This window comes from Giraffa tippelskirchi, chromosome 11 (genome assembly GCF_054371585.1).
Source record: "Giraffa tippelskirchi isolate mGirTip1 chromosome 11, T2T-mGirTip1v1.2.pri, whole genome shotgun sequence".
NCBI lineage: Eukaryota > Metazoa > Chordata > Mammalia > Artiodactyla > Giraffidae > Giraffa > Giraffa tippelskirchi.
Genome location: NC_137285.1, coordinates 123,470,521 through 123,490,138, shown reverse-complemented (window position 1 = coordinate 123,490,138; position 19,618 = coordinate 123,470,521). Strand labels below are relative to the sequence as shown.

The following is a 19,618-nucleotide window of genomic DNA, read 5'->3' as shown; positions in this document are numbered from 1 at the left end:
AACCATAGCTTTGACTATTTGTAACTTTGTCAGCAAAGTGATGTCTCTGCTTTTTAATACGTTGTCTAGGTTTATCACAGCTTTTCTCATTAGCCTGTGAAATAACCCAGCCTATAAAAACTAACCACACTGCATTTCAAGATTACTCATACCCTCTGCGACAGCCCACACACTAGTCTGTGGAGTGTATTTCTCCCAAGGCTGCTTTTGCTTCTGAGAAGGCTTGAGCTCTGTGGAGTGTGTTTCTCTCTAAATAAATCCACTTCTCACCTAGAAAAAAAAGCTCTTCATCTTTTGCCTGCTCATGGGTTCAATCTGGAGAAATGAGGGCAGGATGGGGGTGCAAGTATCAAAGGAGTGATGGCTTGGAGTTGAAGGCTTGAGCTTTATTTATTGATTTATTGACAAATTCTTTTATTTTTGAACTTAAATTCTCTTCCCTGTGCACAGGAATAATAGTCCTAGCCCAGCTTCCCTTATGCGGCTGCCACAAGAATGAGAGAGATAGAGCATATGAAAGCACCTTAAATATAGGGCAAGAGGGAAACTAAGATTAGGCATCAACTTTTTAACAGAAAGGATGTCTGCATACGAAAAACAGAGAGAGAGAGAGAGAGAAAAGAAAAGGAATTCCTATTTCAGGTGCACCAGTTACCCTGGTTATCTTTGTGAAAAGCAGTCCCAGGCTAAAAAGAGATATAGGCTAAAAGAACACAAGTTTCATGACTGGCCTCTGCTGAAGAATCCTATTTAATTTACAATACTCAGAAATTGCATCGCATGTTTTAGCGAAACTTGGAAGGAGACTCTGGGATTCCAACCTTAAACTCTAATGGCCTTGCCCCTGCTAGGTGTTTCCCTTCTTGCCACGCCCCCATGCCGAAACTCCATTTCCCAATATGCCCCAGGATCCTGTAAGTCTGCCTTCATTATGACGCAAGTTCCACAGCCTTCTGGGAAATGTAGTTTATTTTCCCCCCGCTACGTCAAGATCTAAGGTTAGGGACTACCACTCCCGTGAGGTAGTGCGTAATTCCACTCCGCGGCGTCTTCGAACGCGCCGCGGCAGCCATGTTGGAAGTGGTCAGCACAGGGGCCGGCACCAGGGGGTTATCGAAGCAGCTGTCACGATGCTGGGGTCCCTGGTGTCGAAGAGAACAGCGCCGGCGCCGCGGCTCCTTCTTCAGCTGCTTAGGTCCCCATCGCTCCGGAGCCACGAAAGTGCCACCGGCCAGAGTGTTACCACCGGGGGCCGCGGGGAGCCTCAGTGGCTGAGGGCGGCCGTCGGGGGGCGCCATGGAACGTCGCCGACCCTACTCACCGGAAGAGGGGCAGCCACTGGAGGGCGCCAGAGAGGACGTACCGAGACCCCCTGCCTTGCAGCTGCCACGTGGGGACGCCTTCCTATCCCCGAAGACACACTGCCTGGGCAGGACAGCTGGAATGGAGTGTTCAGCAGAGCCGGATTGGGCGTGTGGGCCCTGGCCACGGCGCTGGTGGTTCATTGTTACAGCAAGAGCCCTTCCAGCAAGGGTGATTATCGGGACAGTCTGGTTTTGTGCAAGTGAGAGGCGGGAGGAGGGTCCTGAGTCCATGTGGTTGAAGGGTAGGAGTTGCTTATAGATTCAGACCACTAGAGCTTCAGTCCTGGTGGGACCCAGACATAATTTGGTCATAGAGCAGGCTGAGGAGTTCAGTGCCTCTGAGTTGTGTAATTTCTCAAATTATGCAACTGTTATTGTATTAGAATAATAATTGCATGCATGCCTAGTCGCTTCAGTCGTGTCCGACTCTTTGGGACCCTGTGGACAGTAGCCTGCCAGGCTCCTCTCTCCATGGGATTCTCCAGGCAAGAGTGCTGGAGTGGGTTGCCATGCCCTCCTTTAGGGGATCTTCCGTACCCAGGGATCAAACCTGCGTCTTCTACGTTTCCTGCATTGGCAGGTGGGTTCTTTATCACTGGCATCACCTAGGAAGCCCATAATAATAATTATTGTATTATAAATAATACAGTTATTAGAGGTCAGCTTCCCTTCTTGGAGTATCACCTTATCCGTACAGACGGATAAGTCTGTACACTGGGAGCATTGGACTAAACATCTGAAATTAGCATGTGGCCTATTTCTCTACCATTCTAACTGGTTCAGTTCCTCTTTTAAGAGGTCTCCAGGAAACCTCTTGTTTGGCTTCCCATGTGGTGCAGTGGTAAAGAATCCACCTGCCAGTGCAGGAGTCGCAAGAGACGTGAGTTTGATCCCTGGTCTGGGAAGATCCCCTGGAGTAGAGAATGGCAACCAGCTTCTGTATTCTTGCCTGAAAAATTCCATGGGCAGAAGAGCCTGACAGGCTACAGTCCTTGGGGTCCATGGCCTAAGAGGGGAAGAGACTTGGTTTCAGTGCCAACTTTGGCTCTGCTTGCTCCTCTCTAGATTGTCTCCCCACAGGTAGAGGATGATTTCTCAGTACTCTTACAGTGCTGTTATTCTGATTCCTTTTGAAGTTCAGCAGTGTGGGTGTGTTCATCAGGGAGACTCCTGGGGTTCTGCTGTGCCTAGTCTCAGGCGTGAGGTGATCTTGCTATGTGGGGAAGTTGGCAGGACAAGAAATACAGGGAGGTGGCTCTCTAGAGAACCAGAGCAACCACGGGGGCTGGCTGACCCAGACTGGCATCACCCCTGGGTGCAAGGAGCTGAGCAGGGACTGGGAGAGCAGGCAGAGAGCTAGACTTCTGGCCTACGTGAGTCCAGCTACTCAGGTTCTCAGCTCTTCCTCAAAGAGAAGAGTGAGGCGTGGTGTTTCAAGATTCCATGCATCCCAAGCTCTGAGACTTTGGACCAAGAGGAGGGACGCCCTTGAGGTTCATTTGTTTATTCAGCAGGATGTGGCCAGCTGTATAGGAAGAGCCTCGGCAGGGAGTAAGGTCACCTGGGGTCTTGTTTTGATCTACCTTTAATTCCCACGTGACTTCGGACTTTTGCTCTTCCTCATGGTCCTGTTTCCTCATCTATAAAATGAAGGAGTGTTGAAACAGAGCGCTTAAGGGTTCTTCTAGCTTAGGCACACTATGATTCTATTACTTCCACACCCATAGAGGTACGAATACCCTCTGTGTGCCTACTTTAAAGCTTGATGTGGAACTCCTGAAAACACAATGCCAATTAAGGGAACGGTGTGGGCTGTTAGACCTGTGCATCTGGTGAGTCATCTGACAGTGTGTTTTGGGGGATCAGAAGGCCAGCATGGTCAGGAAAGCCTTCCTGAATGATTGGAGACCTTCCTGGAGGATGAGGAATTTGAATTTGAGTTCTGAAGGATAAGGCAAGAGATGAAAAGGAGAGTGATACTGTGAGCTCCTTGAGAGCAGGGAGTGCGTCTTGATATTTTCAGGTTGATGCCAGTTCCTTTCCCTAATACTTTGGCATTGTCCATCATAGTCCCTGGTATTTAGTGTAGGTACTTAGTAAATGTTCCTCAAGATGGTTTGTATTCTATGCAAATGTTTCCAGGAACAAAGCGCACGTCAGCGTAGTACATATAGAGGCTAGCAGTTTCTCTAGCCTGGTTGGAGGAGAGGAGGTCTTTCAAATGAGGTGAGAGCAGATGGAGTAGAGTCTGGATATCAGGCGTGAGGGTTTGGAAGGTTTGAAATTCTCCTATAGGTGATGGAAGGCCATGGAAAATCGATGAGCAGGGAATGTCTCAAGTCCAGCAGGTTTAGACAGATGGGGAGAAGGTTTCCAAGGTCTTGCCTCAGAGCTTTTGAGGGGCTCCAGATTGGACTCTGTGGCGTGTGAACCCCAGCAAAAGACACTGGGTTTTTTTTTTTTTTATCAAAATATATGATGTTTACCAAACCATGACCAGTCCAAACGCTTCTGACTTGGCAGTTCCCTTGTCTCTTGACTTGAGAGTTGTGAGCCAAGGCCCTCAGTGCAGCATAATCAGTACTGCCCTTTAGGAGCCAGGAGACCCCAGTTCTAATCTCAGCTCATTCCTCATTCCCTCTGGGACCTTGCAGAAGCTACTTCTTTTTAAAAGAGTGAGGGGAGAGAGAATACAGCAGTATCTGAGGACGGCTTGTTCCCCTTCCAGCTGGGGGCTGCTCAAGCCTGCCTGGGTGTGTGCTGGGAGAACAGCTGGGGAACCAAGGAAGACCTGGCCCTGGAGCCTAGGCCAGGAAGTGGCGTGAAGGCCTATGCATAGGTCTGACCCATGGAACTGGTTTGCATATGTCTGATAAGGTGGATATTGTACACAGGAGGTTAGGTGAGTGAGCCAGGTCATAACAACAAGTAAGTGGCAGAGTTAGGACCAGACCCAGGTCTGCTGTTCCATCCTGCCCCAGTGCTTCCTCTCTTTCACTTGGGGACTCTCTTGGCTGGACTGAGAGCTCCTTGAGACAGGGCTGGGTCTGAGTCAGTCTGGTGCCCATCAGTGGAGCTCAGGACCAGCTGAGCTCAGAGTGTTGCAGCAGCCTAGGAGAGAGAATGTGCCTCTGCTCTTGACAGCTTTTCCTCATGGCCACAAGGTGGTGCCAACAGCCTGCATGCTGCTCAGGCCAGGCCAGGCTTGCCGTTGTCTTTCTCCTAGGCCTGGTGACTCCTAAGGGATTGATTGGAATCCTCTACTTTGACTCTCCCTTCGTTGGGTTTGGCACTGGGATGTTTACAGGTTTTTCAACCGTTATTTCTTTAGCATCCTTGGAAGGCTGTCAGGGCAGGGATTAGTGCCTCTGCTTTATAGTCAGGGAAGCTGGCATTGAGGGGGGAAAGGCTGCCACAGCACGTGGTGAATAGTGGACAGAGTGTGATGGAGCCTGGCTCCTGGTCAAGGCTCTCTCCACTCTCGGAGGGGTCCACACCCCTGCCTGCTTCTCCCTACCCTGTCCTCCTGCTAGGTTTGTGACCTGCAACATCAAGATTCAAAACTAGGCTGAGAAGCTGAAGTTGGAAGAGAAAGTGGGGCAAGGTAGGGGGATGATTAATAATGTGTGATAGTTACATAAACCTGCAGAGCTTTATAGCTAATGAAGGGTGAAGGCGTTCACACACTGAGTGTTTACTGTAGGCCATATGTGGTACTAACACATTCCTTGGATCACCTGTGTGATGAGAGTTCTCAGTCTCGGCTCTAATAGAAAGATGTGGAAGACAAGTTGTTAACAGAGGCTTTCACGTGGGCAGGGGAGGACTAGCTTTGTCTTTGTATATCTTGGCATCTTTTTACTTGTTAAAGCCCATGTATCTGAAGTGCCTTCATTTCCACTGTCTTTCTGGGCCCTCCAGGAAGCTCTGAGGGTTAGGTCCTGGCCAGGGATCTGATTGGTGTCCCCTCTCTCTTCAGATGCAGCCCTGATGGAAGCTGCTCGAGCCAACAATGTCCAAGAAGTCAGCAAGTGAGTATCGAACCCCAAGCCTTGCTCTCCCGTGCAGGAGGAGGCCTGAGTGGGGTGGGGCCCTTGCTCTGGTGGTGACTGCCTTGGAGGAGATCCTCACACTGAGTTGGGAACCGAACCCTGTGACTTCCTTGTAGTCAGCGAGTCACTTGGGCTCCTTTGGCCCGGTTCAGCCCTTAGATATCTTAAGGTAGAGAGTCAGCCCCTGTTTCTTTTTTTCTGGCCCCAAACAGCCCCGATCCCTCAGTTGTTTTGTTCTTCTCAGGGCATGGTTTGGGATCCCTCCTAGATCTTATGGGTTCCTCGGTGAATCTTTCACTTTGTTCTTGTTTTCTGTGGGATCGGCCACGGGTAATTGCTTATTGACTGGATGGAGTGAGGGTGGACAACAGTGGAGACACTTGGAGATTTGGGAGGGAGCTGAAAGAGATCTTTCTGCCACAGCCACCTGTGTGCAGGGCTGGGTGCCCATGCTGGGTTCCTGCCCAGGGGCTAACTGCATTTCTCCAGCTTCCCTAGCTCATCTGTTCCCCTAGCGACCACTGGTCATTTAGATCTGAGGCTTGTTCCTGCGCAGGGACAGGACTTGATCCAGGCCTCAGCCCGGTGCCGGGGCAGAATAGAGTCTGTCCTGGATGGATGCTCTGACATGGGGCATCAATGTGGGACTGTTTGATAGGGGCAGAGGCTTCATTCTTGGTGAAACTTGGTGCCTGGCATTAGGCCAAACTTTGGCCTTTTTTCTTTTTACTGCCTTTTGTATAGAGCTAGGTGGCCATGGGACACCCTTCCTTCCCTGCCACCATGTCCACATTTTAGACAGGAAATTAGGTGATTGGAGTGGCTATCACTGTAGCCAGCACCGCACACCCATGGTGCGCTTCCCCACTCCAGCTGCCTGAACACGCAAGAAAGTGTTGAAAGGCAGCCACAGCCCCCATCAAGACTTACTGCTTTGATTCCCTTTCATTTTATCTGCCATATTATTATTGACTCTCAAGGGTGCTTTTGAGTATTAATGTTCAAGGCTTAGTTTTTAATAAACCACTTTTGGAAGTATGGGCTGGGAGTTGTTTCGTAGCCAAATAAATATGGTGGAGCAGTAGTTTAATAAACATGTGATGATGCATCTTAAAAACCAAGCACAGATGTCAGCTTGCTGTTATCAGAGCCATTCATAACTGCAGGCAGTGTATGGCATATTCATTCCCTCAGAAACAGATGAGCCTCGTTTCCTTCTGCTGCATGATGGGGAAGCATCTGGCTGTGCTCCTCATTTAAGGCCTTTGCCGACCCTTTAGTCACCTGCTGATGACTGCTAGGTGACTGCTGCCAGGCTCCTGCGTTCCTCTGGCAAGCCAGGGTAGGCCATAGATGTGCAGAGCAGCAGGACTGTGAAAGCACATGTTCCTCACCAGGGGAGGCTGAGTTTTGTTCAGTCACTCAGTTGTGTCTGACTGCGAACCCATGGACTGCAGCACACAGGTTTCCTATTGTTCAGTATCTCCCAGAGTTTGCTCAAACGCATGTCCATTGAGTTGGTGATGCCATCCAACCATCTCATCCTCTGTTGTCCCCTTCTCCTCCTGCCTTCAATCTTTCTTAGCATCAGGGTCTTTTCCAATGAGTCAGCTCTTCTTATCAGGTGGCTAAAGTATTGGAGCTTCAGCTTCAGCATCAGTCCTTCCAATGAACATTCAGGGTTGATTTCCTTTAGGATTGAGTGGTTTGATCTCCTTGCAGTCCAAGGGACTCCCAAGAGTCTTCTCCAGCACTGCAGTTTAAACACATCAATTCTTCGGCACTCAGCCTTCTTTATGGTCCAACTCTCATATCTGTACATGACTACTGGAAGAGCCATACCTTTGACTTATACGCACCTTTTTCAGCAAAGTAATGTCTCTGTATGCTGTCTAGATTTGTCATAGCTTTTCTTCCAAGGAGCAAGCGTCTTTTAATTTCACGGCTGTGGTCATCAGCCGAGGTGATTTTGAAGCCCAAGAAAATAAAGTCCGTCACTGTTTCCATTGTTTCCCCATCTATTTGAAGTGATGGGACCGGATGCCATGATCTTCATTTTTTGAATGTTGAATTTCAAGGCAACTTTTTCACTCTCTTTTACTTTCATCAAGAGGCTCTTTAGTTCCTCCTCACTTTCTGCCATAAGGGTGGTGTCATCTGCATATCTGAGGTTATTGATATTTCTTCCTGCAATCTTGATTCCAGCTTGTGCTTCATCCAGCCCGGCATTTTGCATGATGTACTCTGCATAGAAATTAAATAAGCACGGGGACAATATACAGCCTTGACGTATTCCTTTCCTGTTTCACTTAGCCCCCAAGGGCTGATTGATTTAGCTCTTTCAAACACACATTTTTCTTAATAACGATTAAACCTCACCCACAAATTACAGAAAGTGATTGAATTTATGGTATGTGTGTGGTTCAGAACATTTGCTCTTGCCTATGTGGCTAGTGTCTGCAAGGATTTCCCTGTGTGTCCCCAGTCTCTAAGTTGCTTTTCTCCTGCCTCCTCTTGTCCTATCTCTCTCGATCGTGAAGACTCAATCAGAATCTCCCTTCACCCCTTGTGAGGGAGGCAGAGATGAGCAAGGCACAGACCCAGCCCCTCAGAGCTAACAGTCTCCCCTCACCTTCATCATGTGGTCTCAAGGAAACAAACATATGACCTGCCAATCGCAGCTCTTCTTGCTCAGAGAGCTGGGCCTACAAGAAGTGGGGGGAGCCTGACCATCCTTGCTTGAAGGAAATGTCCTTGAATTCCTACCACAGGTCCTTGTTTATTTAGCCTTTTTACTCTCTAGACTCTGCACAGGTGCTGAAGACTACTGTTAATTTCTTCCTGTCTGTGTCCTGGCCTTTAGCTTTGCCCAACAGAGCTGCTAATACCAGGATAGAATTCCATTCTCAATTTTTAAAAAATATTTACTCATAGTTAATACACAGTTGGGTCACCGTGTGTATGATCTGTGTAGTCAAATCAGTATTTGGAATAAAACTTAGACCTGGAATAATGCTGTCTCTCCCCTCCTTTTCTCCCGTCCCTCTCTGGGTTCTAGGCTGTGTGTGCCTCTGCCTTGATGACTCCCTACCTTCCCAGAGCCTTGAGAGAGCTCTTGATAGTGAAGGGAAGCAATCCAAAGCTGTTCTGTTCGTAGGTGGGGAGTTTCATCATCTTCTTGAAGGATACTCTGGAATCTATGGCTTCTGGGTTCTCGGTGTGGGCCCTCCACACAGACCGCTGTGTGTACATTGTGCTACTTACACCTTTGCTTAAAGCCTCCCAGCTTCCGCTCAAGTACTGCAGACTCCTCCCAGCTGAGTGTGATCTGCCCATTGCCCTGCACCTTCTGCTGGCCTTGGGGGAGGTGGGGGGCGGGGTTGGTGGTCAGGTCATCTAGGAAGAGCCGTGCCAGCCATGCAGGAAAAGACTGCTTTGCTAGAAAAGAAGTTGGAGATCAGGTGGGAGAAGCTGGGCTAAACATTAGGACTGAGGAGGCACTCAGCCCATGAACAGGAAAACCAGCATGGTTCACACACTGCCCAAATCAGGAACAGATGAGGGATCCTCAGTCAGCGTGAGATGATCAAACCAACAGCTCTGAAGTGTGGGCACTGTTACCTGTTTTATATGGAGCTGGCTAACCATTTGTGGTGTGGGCCTGCCTGGCTAAAGACACAGGGAAGGTTTTGCCACTCACCATGTTCTTCTTTATATTAAGGAGGTTTGGGCTGGCCTTCACCTTAAACCACTGGACTGTGTGCCTTCCCATGTCAGGGACCAGATCTGGTTCCACACGTATCTTATCCCCTTTTCCAGTACAGTGAAAATTGGGGAAAGCTACTTTTTACTGACTTTCCAGCAATCCAGAAGCAGGCAGTCCAGAGTCTTATTTTCAAACTCCAGCTGGCTATATCAGAAGGAGATTGGATCCCTTTTCCTTCCCGTCCTCCTCTCCTTTCTCTTTGTGTGGCAGCTGTTTCCTTCTTCCCCCAAGGCACTTAAACGTTGTTTGCAAGTCCAGCTGTGGGTCTTCAGGAGTGGAAGCCTGGTCCTGAGGCCCCATCCCACCTGTCACAGCATGAGCAGGTGGCCCTGCTCCTGGGCTCAGCCCACACCCAGGCCTGGCTCCTGGACTCAGGAACCACTCAACCGAAACCTAGGGCACAGGGCAGTCTGAAGGCACATCTGTCCAGAATCGGACAGAGCCGAGTGAGGAGCTGTCGGGGCTGGGAGAAATGAGGCCTGCTGTCCTCACTGCGGAGATCACATTTCTTTTCGAACAAATTTGGGTGAAAGACTATACCCCTACCCACTTCCCTCTTCCCAGCAGGAGCTAGGCCTCTGCTGAGTGCTTAACTCAGTTGTTTCCATGAGCACAAGCACTTTTTAAATGAAGGAGGTATGGTGGTATCAGTCTTGAACTTCAGACTGCCTGCCCTTTCTCTCCAGGATTCATTTGTTCATTTGATGAAAGCTTACTGAGCACCTGCCACATGGTGGGTGGTTTACTTGGCATAGGGGACAACTGACCAGGCACACTTCCTGCCCTCAATTAAGGAGTCTGGGGAAGACTGTGGTAACGCAGCATGATCTGTGCTGAGACAGCAGGACTTCCCTGGTGGCTCTGATGATGAAGAGTCCACCTGCAGTGCAGGAGACCCAGGTTCCATTCCTGGTCGGGAAGATCCCCTGGAGAAGGGAATGGCTACCCACTCCGGTATTCTTGCCTGGAGAATTCATGGACAGACACCGTGCTTTCCAGTCACTATGTAGGTCCTTAGCTTGCCTCCACTCATAATGCTGAGACAGGAGCCCAGCATGTGGCCCTCATCTACCCGGCGGACCGGAGAAAATGTCCCAGAGGAAATGATACCTGATCAGTCTTAAAATACTAGGAGTGTTTAGCAAATAGAAGGCAAAGGCATTCTAGGCAAAAGGAACAGTGCAAGGGATAGCACTGAGGCTGAGGCAAGAAACAGCCTAAGTGTGTGGTGAGGAGGGGAAGCTGTATACTCTTATGCTGTTTGGTGTTGCTGGCTCAGAGTCTGAGGCCAGGAGAGACGAGATAAGTAGGGACCTGGCTGTGGAGAGCATTGTCTGTTCGTCCCTCAGTCACTCACCTGTCAAGCCTGTCTCTTGTGCCTAGCCCTGAGCTGAATTTGTGTTGGTGGCAACAAAATGAGGAAGGAGAAGCAGTCCTTGCTCTGAGGAGCTCACTAACCCACTTCTCAGGTGAGGAGGGAACACTTAAGTCAAAAATTGAGAACCAGCAGAACAAGGCACAGGTTGCCTAACTTCTGTAAGCCTAAGTAATGTGGAAATGATAATACCTATAACTCAGAGTTGTTAGTGTTTATTGTTCATAATAAAAGTATTACGTTAGTCCAGCCAAAATATCTGAGTGCTTATTAGGAGGTAGGTGTTGAACTGAGTGCTGGAGATACAGCGGTGAACAGGATGGGCACAGTTCCTGCCCTCCTGGTACGTACAGTCTACCTGGGAGCCAGGTAACTATGCAATTATAGTTACATACTTTAAAATTTAGTACAGTTTGCCCTTTCAACAAATGGTGCTGGGACAACTGGATATCTCCATGTAAAAAAATACAGCTGTAGCCCTGCCTCATCTGTACACAAAAATTAACTTAGAATGGATCATAGATCTAAATGTAAGAGCTAAAACTATAAAACTCTTAGAAGGAAACATAGGAATAAATCTTTGTGACTGTGGGCTAGGCAAGCCTTCTTAGATATGGCACCAAAAGCACAGGAAATCGAAGAGAAAATGAGATAAATTGGACTTCAAAAGTAAAAATGTTTGTGTTCAAAGGACACTTTCAAGAAGGTGAAAAGCCTCCCCCACAGAAAGGGAGAAAATATTTGCAAATTAGTAAGAGATTTGTATTCAGAATATGGAAACTCAACAATAAAAAAAGATAGCCCAACTTAAAAGTGGACAAAGGATCCAAATAGATGTTTCTCCAAAGAAGATATTCAAATTGACCAATAAGCACATGAAAAGACGCTCAACATCATTGGTATTAGGGTGCTTATGCTTAGTCATTGCATCGTGTCTGACTCTTTGAGACCCCATGTACTGTAGCCCACCAGGCTCTTCTGTCCATGGGATTCTCCAGACAAGAATACTGGGGTGGCCAACCATTCCCTTCTCTGGGGATATTTAATACTAATCAAAGCCACGGTGAGATACACACATTAGGATGACTGTAATCAGAAAGACAGATAATAGCAAGTGTTGATAAGGATGCGGAAAAGTTGGAACCCTTATATATTGCTGGTGGGGATGTGGAATGGTGTAATTGCTTTGAAAAGCAATTGGCAGTTCTTCAAAATATTAAACATATGAACCAGCAAGTCTACTCCTAGGTGTGTACTCCAGAAAAATGAATATGTACATGAATGTACTTGGTACAAGAATGTTAATAGAAGCATTATTCATAATAGCCTAAAGAGGGAAACAGCCCCAAAGTCCATTAACTGATGAGTGGGTAAATAAAAGTACAGTATAGGCATACAGTGGAATATTATTTATCAATACGAATACTGCGTGTATGCTACATTAAAGAACCTTGAAATCATTATGCTAAGTGAAAGAAGCCAGACACAAGAGACCACAGATTATATGATTCAGTTTATATAAAATGTCAAGAATAGACACATCTATAGGGACAGAAAGTAGCTTGGTGATGGCCAAGGACTGGAGAGGCTGGGGTTGGGAGGGTATAGGGAGTGACTGCTAATGAGTCCAGAGTTTTTTTGGGGGGGCTAATGAAAATGTTCTGGGGTTGGTAGCCAAGATCACAGAACTCTGAATCTACTAAAAACAAGTTGTGCACTTTTAATAGATGGATTTTATGGTATGTGAATTATGTCTCAGTAAAACTTTGTTTAAAAGTGAAGCACAAGACACTTGGAGTCTAATCTTGAGTATGGGAGGGGTGGAGGGTAGGGGTATGTTATCAGTAAGGTAAAGCATCTGAGTGAGGTTGAAGTGAACTCTGATGGATGAAGAGAAAGCTAGAAGAATATTGAGTTAAAGGACGGTAGGCCCTGAGTCAAGAAAAGATGCAAAGGAATTGAGAGAAGTCCAGAATGACTGGACTGTAAGTGGGAGAGGGCGTGAAATAAGATTGGGGAGTTAAGCAAGGACCATAACACACTGGATCTGTTGGCCATGTTAATGGTTTTTATTTTTACTAAGAACAGTGGGCAGCCATTGAAGAATTTTACGGTGTGTGTGTAGGTGACAGAAAGAAAGAGAGAGAGAGACATGTGGTGACATGATCTAGATCTGTAATTTTAAAAGATCACTCTGGCTGCTCCATGGAGAATAGATTGATAGGGAGCTGCGGTGGATGTAAGAAAACTGGTTGAGAGTGACTGGAGTAGTCCAGACCAGAACAGATGGTGGCAGGTGGTGACTTGGAGTAAGGTGTTAGTAGCAGAGATGGAGGAGGTAAGCTAGACAGGACTTGGTGATGTTTAGAACAGCATCAGTGCCTGGTACGTAGGAGGTACTCAGTAGGTGAATCTTGAATGAATGAATTTGCATATGGTTGATTAGAGAGAAGAAGGTATTAAGAATGAATTTCTGTTTTCTGGCTTGATCAGCTGTGGAGACGCTGTTGCCATTCTCTGAGATGAAGCTGCTGGGGGAGGAGGACTGGGTCGGGAGAAAGAGATTGAGTTCAGTTTTGAACATGTTGAATTTAACATTTCAGTGAGAAATTCAAGTGGAGATGTCAAGTAGACAGTTGAATGGGTCTTTCTGACTCTTCCTGCTGTACATGCCATGCTGCCTCAAAGATCAGTCTAGAGATTGTTTTGACATCTTGTTTTGATTTCTGGTTTGATGGTTTTAGACATTAAAGTACTTCATACCAGCTAAAACTTACTTACTAGATACCTTTGCAAAAAAGTCTGATTTGATTTGCAACACAGGAAAGAAGAAAGGGTTGGGTTTTGTTGGAGGCCAAACACATTTATTCTAGCTTTGCATTGATGGCTTGGTTTGGTTCTTGTCCCCGAATGCCCCAGCTTGGGGCTTGAGGCACTTGCTGTCATTGTGCCAGGATTAAGGTGTCCAGAATGTGCTTAGCTCCAATATAGGTAAATGTTCTGTACATTGATCCAAGGATTTTATCTAATTAACAAAAACCCTGGCTGGTAAATACATTCAGCTGTCTCGGGGCCTCTGAGAGGCTGTTTATCGATTGTTGTATCACTTTGGCTGGATGGGAAAATATTAATGATGGCATGAGAGCAACCAAAACATCCAACTCTCTTAACCAGTAAGTATGTAAATGTTCTTGTGCTTGCAGTAGGTTGAAACAAAAGCTTTATTCTAGACTGAAGGTCAAGGCCTCACTGGCATCACTCTTGTAATTTGAAGCTTATGAGTGTTTCTTGAATGCTAGGGTATAACCTACACAGGTTTCTTTTTAAATGCTGGGATGTTGGAAGGCAGCATAATGCTGCAAAAAAAGTACAAGGATTTTAGAAGTTCCACTTCTGTCACAGTTACTGTCTCTGGGACTCTTAATAGATCATGAAAAGTTAAAATGTTAGTCGCTCAGTCATGTCCGACTCTTTGTGACCCCATGGACTGTAGCTCACCGGGCTCCTATGTCCGTGGAGTTGTCCAGGCAAGAATACTGGAGTGGGTAGCCATTCCCTTCTCCAGGGGATCTTCCTGACCCCAGGGATTGAACCCAGTTCTCATACACTGCAGACAGATTCTTTACCATTTGAGCCACCAGAGAAGCCCTTAATAGATCACAGACCTTCCCTTTTCGAATCTTCGTTTCCACATCTTGTTAATGGGGTTCCCACTGAGAACTTTGAAATATAGTTCTCAGTGTTAAACTCTGCAGAGAAAACTGAGCCCTTTGGGGAGGGTCCAGGTCACCCACTGAAAGTCCAGGGCTTACTCAAGTGGGCCTTTACCAGCCTAGCACTTTTGCAGAGTGGTCCAGGGTCTGGCATGTTTTCTGAGGTGTGAACTTACAGAATCTCTGTTTGCTTGCTCCCTGATGATAGAAAACTACTGGGGAAGATTGGGTTAGCAGCTTTTTCAGAACTTTATGAGTAGGTGAGTTGTGCAAGCAGCCAGTCAGCTGCTGAGAACCCCAGCAGGATCAGGTGGTTGGCCAAGCCCAGGAGCAGAAAACAGCCGGGGCCTACTGAAGTGGCTTGTGGCAAGGAGGGATGCCCCTAAAGGGAAGCCCAGCCCTGTGGCTGAGCCTCTAGTGCTGGTCCCACAGCTTCTTGGCTGTGTGGTCTTGAGCTAGTAGTCCCTTAACTTCCTTAGTAACCTCGACTGTAAGATACTTGCCAGGCCACCTCCCAGGAACTCATGAAAATTCCAGGAGGGTGAACTGTGGTCTAGAGAAGTATTCATCCTTTGGGTCATCAGTTTCACATCTTCCAGGAAGCTGTTGATAGCCCTCCACATACTTTTATACTTCCTCTGTGATAGCTTATCACCGTCTTTTGGGATGGGTCATCTGTTTCCTTCTCTCTCTCTCTTGCACACACACACTCACACGCTACTGTGAGTTTTGGAGGTGGCAGACCATTGCTGTGTTGTTTATCACTATTCACATAAATAGTTAACAAATACCTATTGAGTATTTTTAAAGTGTTTTGTAAATGGTAGGAGTTAGGCAAATGTTAGTAATTATTTACAGTCATAATAAACTTGTAAACAAAAGAATTGACATCCCCCTAGGGAAAAAGAAAATTAAAATCGTGATTTAATTCAATCATTTATTTATTCAACAAATAACACCTACTGTGTGTTGACACTATGCTAAGCCCTGATGGATCAGTGATAGGCCAAAAATGTACAGACCTTGTCTCATGAAGCTTAAAGCTTAGTCAGACATTAATCACGTAAATATGAAATTACAGCTGCGACAAATGCTGCAAAGGAATAGTATAGAGAATCTCAAGTGTCTCTGAGAGATTTCCTCTGGCCAGGGAAAAATTCCCAGAGGAAGCTCAAGTACGAAGTGAAGGAGTTAACTTAGGTGAAGAAGGACAAGAAGAACTTTCCTGGCAGAAAGAACTTTTCTTTATAGAGGCCCCATGGTGGGAGGAACAACAGCAAGTGTGAAGGACTGAAAAAGGCCGATGGGACTGCAGTTTGGGGTGGACGTAGGGGTGCCAGGAGTCGGGAGAGGAAACAGGCCTTGCATGGCGTTGGAGGCTGTCCATTATAGGGAGCTTTATCTTATTCTGACAGCAGCGGCATCTGAGTTGGGGTGGTTGGGAGGGGATTGATGTGCTCAGCAAGCACATCAATTCTGATTGCTGAGAAACATTGGGAACCAATCTGAGTGCCTACCAGCTACGTATGTCAGCATCTTCTTAGGCATTGATCTAGCCATAGAGGCAGTGAGGCCGCAAAACTGCGGTCCCTTGGGGCTCCCCAGCAGGGGCAGCTATCTGGCTCAGTCTCCCCACCACCATTGTTATGGCCCAAGTGCTGCTTCTCCAAAGCCCCAGCTCGGTCATGGCCATAACACAAATCCTACCAGCATGACTGGAACCAGTTGGATTTTTTTCCCAAGGAGTGTTCCCAGAAACTGAGGAACAGAGAGAAATGTAAGAATGTTAAAATTAGTCAAACTGATATGTTGTGCCTTTACTGTATTCACTTTAGCAGTTTGCCTCACAGTCCTGCTCTCTCAGAAAATCTCACTTTTAAACTTAGACTCATCTACATCCTGCTTCCTTCCCTCTCCTCCCTTTGGACAAGGGTCCCAGGCCCAAAGTCCTGCTAAGGCATATAAAGTGGTTCTTTTCTTGTGCCTCTGTCAGTGGGTCTGCCCGAGAGGTTTTCATATCATTGGCAGGAATCCTGACAGTAAGGAATTCAGAATCTGAGGAAACAAGCTTTAATTCCCAGTCATGAATCTCAGAAGACAGGGTTTGGATCCCAGCTCTTCGTGCCATTCGTTGGCTCTCTGTGACCTTGGGAAAGTAGCCTAAAATTCTAGCCTTAGATTCTTCATCTGCAAAGTGGGATGGTGATTGACCCACCTCACACCGTTGCTGCGAGTATTCAGTGAGAAATTAAATGAGAAAAACCAGCGAGTGCTGTGGCTAATACTTACTAGGTGCTCAGCACGTAGTAGGGGTTGTTTTTGAGTGTTGTTAATTATACCAGGTTTTTGGCCCTGAACTAGCAAAATAAGATAATGGATAGAATTTTCTGGATATTCAGTTTTTATCCTCTACAATTTTATTAAGCTCCTAGTGTGAGCATTCAGAAAAACCCAAACTAATGAACACAAGGTAAATGAATTAAGGTGGAGCAAAAAAACACCCAACCTATCACCTTAGTTTTACCACTTTTTTTAAGAACCCACATTTATTCAGAGTTTCATTTAATGTTTATAGCATATTACTTTAACAATGTAATTTTGTATATTTTTAACATATATTCTTTGTATATGTATATTAAAATACATAAAATAGTAATATTTTAGTAACATTAACTATTACTAATAGTGGCTGCTGTTTATTTAATGCTTTTTTTGAAATAGGCATTACATGAGACTTAAATTACTAAATCCTTAACAACTATGAAAGTGGTATAGCCCCATTTCACAGATGATAAAACAGAAATTTGGATTGCTTGAGTAATTTACTAAAGTTGCCCCCCTTGGAAGTGTCCTAGCACTTCATTTTATAGGTGAGGATGCTATGAGGCCTGAAGGAGAATGGAGCTTGCCTGGGTCACAGTTTCCTCCCAGCAGTTTTCCAGGCTTGGGGAGATGTCTTGTAGCTCAAGAGCCATTTCAATCTGCCTTACTAGGACTGTACAAGGTTCCTGAAGATAAATGTCAAATCTAGATCCCTAATCTGTCCTGCTCTCAACTCTGCTCTTCATTGACAGCGCCTATCCCCCCGCCCCCGACATTCCTGCTAGCCAAACCTGACTCCCCTCCATCCCAGGAACCCCCATTCCAGTCAGACTTGGCTTCTCTAGTGCTAAACATGCAGCTTACTTCTTCCTACCTGTTAGCCTTTGTAGTGCTTCCAACTCCACCCATGTTCTTTTGTTTAGATCCTATTCATAGTTCATTGCTGCCTTGAAGCCCTTCTCTTCCAGAAAGCTCACCTTCCCTAGTAGTAATAGTTGCTATTTATTAGATACTCACTCTGTGTGTGTGCACGAGGCAGAGTACCAGATACTGTCTATGTATTATCTTCATTCTTTGCTGCATTATTACAGAACAGATTGTGCTGTGACCATTTTCCACATGGGCTTCCCTGGTGGCTCAGACAGTAAAGAATCTGCCTGCAGTGTAGGAGACCCAGGTTCAATCCCTGGGGTCGGAATGATCCCCTGAAGAAGGGAATGGCAAACCACTCCAGTATCCTTGCCTGAAGAATCCCATGGAGAGAGGAGCTTGACAGGCTACAGTCCATGGGGTCTCAAAGAGTTGGACATGACTGAGCAATTAATACCCTGCAGCTGGAGCTGTGATTTAAACCAAGTCCCACATGAATGCAAAGTGTATGCTTTTCTCCCTGCAGTTAACTGCTTGTTCTAGCCCATGATGATCTTTCTTATCAAAATTCCCAAAGCCTCAAAGTCTGAGCCAGATGGTATCATGTTGAGTCTTCACCTCCTTGTCTTTCTCCACAGTTGCTTCATGCCTGTGTCTCCTCACCCAGGCCATGCTGTCCCAGCCAGGTGGACAGCACCTCTTCCTGCCTCCTCCATAGCTACTCACACAAGGCTGATTGGGCACTCAGAAAGCACACAGTACAGATGGAATCTGGCCAGTTGATTGACTGATTGAATGAAACCTTGTTTATTCTCCAGAGTCTCCCCAGCAGGGTCCAGCAGCTGGGCAGACTGACTGGTCTCCAGGATCCTCCATTCATGTGGGTGGAAGACCCAGGAAGGCTGCATAAGAATCCCTCTCTGAGGCTGAGCTCAGGCTTCCATCTCAATGACCTTTTGTTTGTGGGGATAGCGCCCAGGCCTCCCGGGAAGTCGGTGTATTTGACCAGCCTTTGCAGATAGTGAGCAGGACCAAATGTAAAGCACACGTAGTTGGAGGAGTCCCATGGAATCCCCAGGAGTCAGAGTCCAGCAGGCAGAACAGTATCCTTCCCAGGGCCACTTGGGACTCAGGTAAGCCCCTGATGGGTCAGACAGGACCCAAGGCACTGTTGTCTTCAGTCTGACCCAAGGCACTGTTGTCTTCAGCCTCACTTCCTCTCCAGTGTTCGTGTCTCCTCTTTAGGTTCTCTGATGGGCACCATCCAGCCCACAATTGGGCTTCTCTAGGTATGAGGCATACTCTGTCTCCTGAGTAGTAAGCTTACTCTGATTGAGTAAACATTTACTTATTCTTTCACTTACTCATTCACTTATTCGTTTTCCTTTTGAGATATAATTCACACATCATAAAATTCATCTTTTAAAGTATACAATGCAGTGGTTTTTTAATATAGTCATAAGATTATGCAACCATCATTGTATCTTAATTCCAGAACATTTTCATCACTACCTCCCCCCCTCCCCCCCAAGTCCCATCAGCAGTCACTCCCCATTCCCCTGCCTCCCGGACTCTGACAACTACTAATTGACTTTCTTTTCCCATGGATTTCCCTGTATGGGTATTTCATATAAATGGACTCGTACAATATTTGTCCTCTTATGACTGGCTTCTTTCACTTAATATGTTTTCAAGGTTCACCTCTATTGTAGCATGTACAGTACTTTGTTCCTTTTTATGACTGAACAATATTCCATGATAGATATATTCCACTTTATTTACACATTCATCAGTTGATGAACATTTGTGTTTTCATTTTTCAGCCATTGTGAATGACACTGCTACGAACATGTGTGTACAAATTTTTGTGTGAATGTATGTTTTTATATCTCTTGGCCAGATACCTAGGAGTAGAACTGGTAGGTCATATGGTAACTCTATGTTTAACATTTTGAGAAATGGCCAGACTGTTTTCCAGAGTAGCTACACCATTTTAACATTCTCACCAGCAATATAAAATGTGAGGGTTCTGATTTCTCCACATCTTTGCCAACACCTGTTACTGTTTTTTTTTTTTTTTCATTAGAGCCATTGTGTGAAGTGATACCTCTTTGTGGTTTTGGTTTGCATTTCCTTGATGGCTAATGATGTTGAAC

At 46.3% G+C, this 19,618-nt stretch overlaps 1 protein-coding gene across 6 annotated transcripts in view; it reads left to right on the top strand.

Annotated features, from left to right (window-relative positions):
• The first annotated feature begins 1,071 nt into the window (after nt 1–1,071).
• Nucleotides 1,072–19,618, top strand: part of CLPB (ClpB family mitochondrial disaggregase) — a 143,286-nt gene continuing 124,739 nt past the window's right edge. For 5 of the 6 annotated variants that reach the window (XM_081539510.1, XM_081539509.1, XM_081539507.1 and 2 more), the window contains exons 1-2: nt 1,072–1,533; nt 5,344–5,395. In XM_081539510.1, coding sequence (XP_081395636.1) covers nt 1,131–1,533; nt 5,344–5,395 — 455 coding nt within the window. In that variant the 5' untranslated portion in view covers nt 1,072–1,130. Of the gene's footprint in view, nt 1,559–5,313; nt 5,396–19,618 lie in introns of all 6 variants that reach the window. The other variant, XM_081539513.1, reaches the window with a different exon arrangement.